Below are 4,591 nucleotides of genomic sequence, written 5' to 3'. Positions count from 1 at the left end.
GCCCCAAGCACACACTAAAGCTTATGCATAGGAAGTTTGTTTTACTATTTCAGGTTACTTCCAAGATTTCTCTCCTGATGCCCATCTGTGGATCCCAGAGCCTGGCAAGTAGTAGGCATTTGAATGTTTGTAATCATTAGATAGCAAGTGTTCGGTTAACCATTTTTATTTTTAATTTTTTCTTTTTTGAGACAGGGCCTCACAGTGTCGCCCAGGCTGGAGTGCAGTCCTGCCACCTCAGCCTCCCAAGTAGCTGGGACTACAAGTGCCCACCACTACGCCCAGCTATTTTTTTGTATTTTTGGTAGAGATGAGGTTTTGCCATATTAACGCAGATTGGTCTCGCCCTCAAGCCATCTATTCGCCGTAGCTCCCCAAAGTGCTGGGATTACCGGCATGAGCCAGTGTGCCCAGCCCAGTTAATCATTTTTAAATGTGTGAAGTGCTGTCTACTTCACAGGAGGGAAGAAGATAGCCTATTAATAAGTTTTACTTATTGGACTGGCCGTGTACCACTCTCACTTGTCTCCTAACAACTCTAGGAAAGAGGTATTAGTTAATTCTCGCTTGTCTCCTAACAACTCTAGGAAAGAGGTATTACTAATTACTTAATTACATTTGGAGGCTTGGGAGAATTAATTTGCCATAAGTCATTCAACCTATGATGGTGGAGGCAAAAATTCAAACTTGTATCTATCTGAAACTCCAAAAGCCACATATTTTTATTATTTATTTTATTTATTTTTTTGAGACAGACTCTCGTTCTATCACCCAGGTCGGAGTGCAGTGGCATGATCTCAGCTTGCTGCAATCTCCACCTCCCAGGTTCAAGCAGTTCTCCTCCCTCAGCCTCCCAAGTAGCTGGGATTACAGGCTCCCACCACCATGCCTGGCTAATGTTTGTATTTTTAGTAGAGACAGGGTTTTACCATGTTGGCCAGGCTGGTCTCAAACTCCTGACCTCAGGCGATCCTCCTGCCTCGGCCTCCCACCCAAAGTGCTGGGATTACAGGTGTGAGCCACCACACCCAGCCAAGCCCTATATTCTTACCTAACCATATTCTTAACATCTAGATGCAGAAATGTATTGGAGTGTAATCTGCAGCTTCTATTGTAGTTATGAAATGGCTTTTGTCAACATGGGTTACCCCAAAGCAAACGTTGCATGCTATGGAAATACTTCTTGTCTCTTTTTCTCCCATGGTATCTGTATTGCTTGTTTAATAATAACATCATGTTTTACAACCTGCACTCTGTGCCCATGTTTATTCAACCCTTTTTACTTTGGTGACTATTTATCAGGTGTGTTGCCTTCTTCCTGCCCTTCAGAGCCTATGTTTTTAATTATAACTGAAATATGAGATGACAATATTTGGGCTTTATTTCTTTCTCTTTTAAAGGACAATACTGCTTTTAAAGAGACAGCGTTAGGGATCTTGGAAGCACAGCCAACATGTGTGACATTGAAGAAGCCACTAACCAACTCCTAGATGTGAACCTTCATGAGAACCAGAGCTCTGTACAAGTGACAGAAAGTGACCTCAGAAGTGAATCTGAGCTTCTAGTCACTATTGGAGCCACTGTACCTACTGGCTTTGAGCAAACAGCTGCAGATGAAGTGAGAGAGAAACTTGGGTCATCATGCAAAATCAGCAGAGACCGTGGCAAGATATATTTTGTCATTTCAGTGGAAAGTCTGGCACAGGTTTGAATGGAGCAATATTTAAAATAGTTTTCTAAGTTGATCATTTTATGGTTACTTTTCATTTTACAGACCCTGGAATTTACAAATCTGGAATCCTTTCTGATTTTCATTGCTCTGCCCCAAATCAGGAGATTTTAAAGTTACTGCATTTTCTATTGAGTACTGATTTGTAATTTTGACTGTAGTTTCAGTATCCCTTAGGACCAGAAGTGTTTCAGATTTTGGAGAGGGGCAGGGGAGTTTTGGAATATTTGCATTATACTTGCCACTTTAGCTTTTTTTTTTTTTTTTTTGAGACAGAGTCTTGCTCTGTCACCAGGCTGGAGTGCAGTGGCACGATCTCGGCTTACTGCATCCTCCGCCTCCCAGGTTCAAGCGATTCTCCCAAGTAGCTGGGACTACAGACGCCCGCCAGCACATCCAGCTAATTTTTGTATATTTAGTAGAAACGGAGTTTCACCATCCTGACCAGGCTGGTCTCGAACTCCTGACCTCATGGTCCAACCGCCTCGGCCTCCCAAAGTGCTGGGAATACAGGCTTGAGCCACCACGCCCAGCCTGCCAGTTGAGCATTTCTAATCTGAAAATCCGAAATGCTGCACTGAGCATTTCCTTTGAGCATTGTGTTGGGGCTCAAAAGTTTCAGATTTTAGATTTGGGCTGCTCAACCTGTAGTAGGATTGCTACATTTTTAGAGGTGATCTAGTATTTCTTGAGGATTGAATTCACCAGAAAGAGTACTATTCAACTTAAGAAATTCTCTAAGTATGTCAGTTTTTATTTACTTCAGCATCTAGCAGATGTTTAACCTTTGGTGATGAAACATAAAAGAGATTTGCCTTCTAACCTGCATCAAAAATTCTTGCTCAGAAGTAATTAGAACTCACTCAAGATAAAACGTGAAGGTCAGAAAACTGCAATCTCACTATAATAAAGCTAAGATACATCTCATTACCACGTAAGCAGCAAGAGGGCAAGGATTGTTTTCTGTTTTTTTTTTTTCCACCAATATATCCCAAGCTCTTAGTGTCTGGCATATAGTAGGTACCCAGAAAATATCTGTGGATGAATTGGTAAGCAGATGTTTTCCATCCAGTATTTTAGCCAATACCCTCAGCAGTGTTGTGAAGATAGACACTATTGTTATGCTTATTAATCATTAGGCTTAGGACACATAAATAATTTCCTCAGGGTCACTCAGCTAGTAATCACAGAACTGGAGCTCAAATCCGCTACATTTAACCATTGCAGCATACAGTGTACCATAGAAAGCCATCGAGGAAATATGATAGAGCCCACTTGAGTGGCTTGACCTTTCTCTTCTCCCACGAAAGACATGTTTCCCACAAAACACTTCATGCTTCTCTCTTTCCATGTGCCCTTTTTCCCTTTCTCTAGGGGAAAGCTGATTGGTAACCAAAGAGATGAGAAACTAGGGAGATGGGACATTTTAAAAATATAAAATATAGTTAGTAGCTGCTTTAAAACTATGATTCCTGATTTTTTAAATACTTAATTGTTGATAGCTTGTGCTGTTCAAAAGCTTTCTGAGAAGTGTGTTTCTTTTTTTCACCCAGGTTCATTGTCTGAGATCAGTTGACAACTTATTTGTGGTGGTTCAGGAATTTCAAGATTACCAATTCAAACAAATAAAGGTGAGCTATCCCAAACATGGTGACTGATTTTTGTCTGTCTTCCCCAAAGAGATTATTTCCACTTTTCACAGTCTGTGAAAATTGAGCATTACTGTAGCCTTTGTAATAGAGAATACTGGGAGGCTTTTACAATAAAATCTAGAGTTTTGCTGACAGTCTATCCCAAAAGATGTTTTTTAAAAATTAGTATTGAAAATCATTAAAGTTTATAAGAAAGAAAACACACTGTTTTATTTATAAAAGATATAAACCTTAGATTTGCTTTGCTTTTACATATATTTAGTTCCAAAATAGAATTGCTTCCAGAACATGAACCAAAGAACAAGTGACAGTTTGTGTCTTCTACAGATAACACTTCCTCGCCATCCTGCTTTTGCTCTGCTTTCTTCTGTTTCTTCATTTTTTGAAATAAAGCCAAAGTGATATCTAAATACTCCTTCAGTTGTTAGGACAACAGCTTTGTCTCCAATATGTATTTAGCATCTAAATCCTAAATATTCAGCTGCTGCCTAAGCTGAAGGTTGAAAATAGATTGCAGCAAGGCTTTAGGTTTTTTCCACACTGCTTTTTGGTTAGGTTTCTAGAGTTAACTGCTTAAAACATTTTCTATCAGTTTTACCTATCTTAGAAATAATCTTTTAAAACAACTGTGATACGCTGCCTAATTGTCTTGACTTTTATTTATTGGCAAACATGTTGATTTCCAAAACGTTATTCAAAAACCAATCAAAGTTGTATGAAACCACAGCCTAGAAAAAAACCAGACCAGACCTAAAAGAAGTCAGACTGAAAATAGATAAAATTTTATTAACAAAATCTAACTTTTAGAAAAGCTTAAAGCATTCTAATGAGTTCTGTTATTTTTAAGTATTCAGATGATAATCATGAATTTATTAGCCCCAACCCCCCTCTTTTAAAAAATATTGAGACTGGGGCCTAGCGCAGTGACTCACACCTGTAATCCCAGCACTTTGGGAGGCTGAGGCGGGCGGCTCACGAGATCAGGAGATTGAGACCATCCTGGCTAACATGGTGAAACCCCGTCTCTACTAAAAATACAAAAAATGAGCGGGGCACGGTGACGGGCACCTGTAGTCCCAGCTACTCGGGAGGCTGAGGCAGGAGAAAGGTGTGAACCTGGGGAGGCAGAGCTTGTAGTGAGCAGAGATTGAGCCACTGCACTCTAGCCCGGGTGACAGAGCAAGACTCTGTCTCAAAAAAAAAAAAAAAA

At 40.0% G+C, this 4,591-nt stretch overlaps 1 protein-coding gene across 3 annotated transcripts in view; it reads left to right on the top strand.

The window, feature by feature from the left end:
* Positions 1–4,591, top strand: part of THUMPD3 (THUMP domain 3 tRNA guanosine methyltransferase) — a 24,874-nt gene that overhangs the window by 796 nt on the left and 19,487 nt on the right. For 2 of the 3 annotated variants that reach the window (XM_017874154.1, XM_017874155.1), the window contains exons 2-4: positions 54–104; positions 1,401–1,705; positions 3,283–3,360. In XM_017874154.1, coding sequence (XP_017729643.1) covers positions 1,454–1,705; positions 3,283–3,360 — 330 coding nt within the window. In that variant the 5' untranslated portion in view covers positions 54–104; positions 1,401–1,453. The remainder of the gene's footprint in view (positions 1–53; positions 105–1,400; positions 1,706–3,282; positions 3,361–4,591) is intronic. The other variant, XM_017874156.1, reaches the window with a different exon arrangement.

Source organism: Rhinopithecus bieti, unplaced genomic scaffold, assembly GCF_001698545.2.
Source record: "Rhinopithecus bieti isolate Rb0 unplaced genomic scaffold, ASM169854v2 scaffold_7049, whole genome shotgun sequence".
NCBI lineage: Eukaryota > Metazoa > Chordata > Mammalia > Primates > Cercopithecidae > Rhinopithecus > Rhinopithecus bieti.
This window is presented reverse-complemented; position numbering and strand designations above follow the sequence as displayed.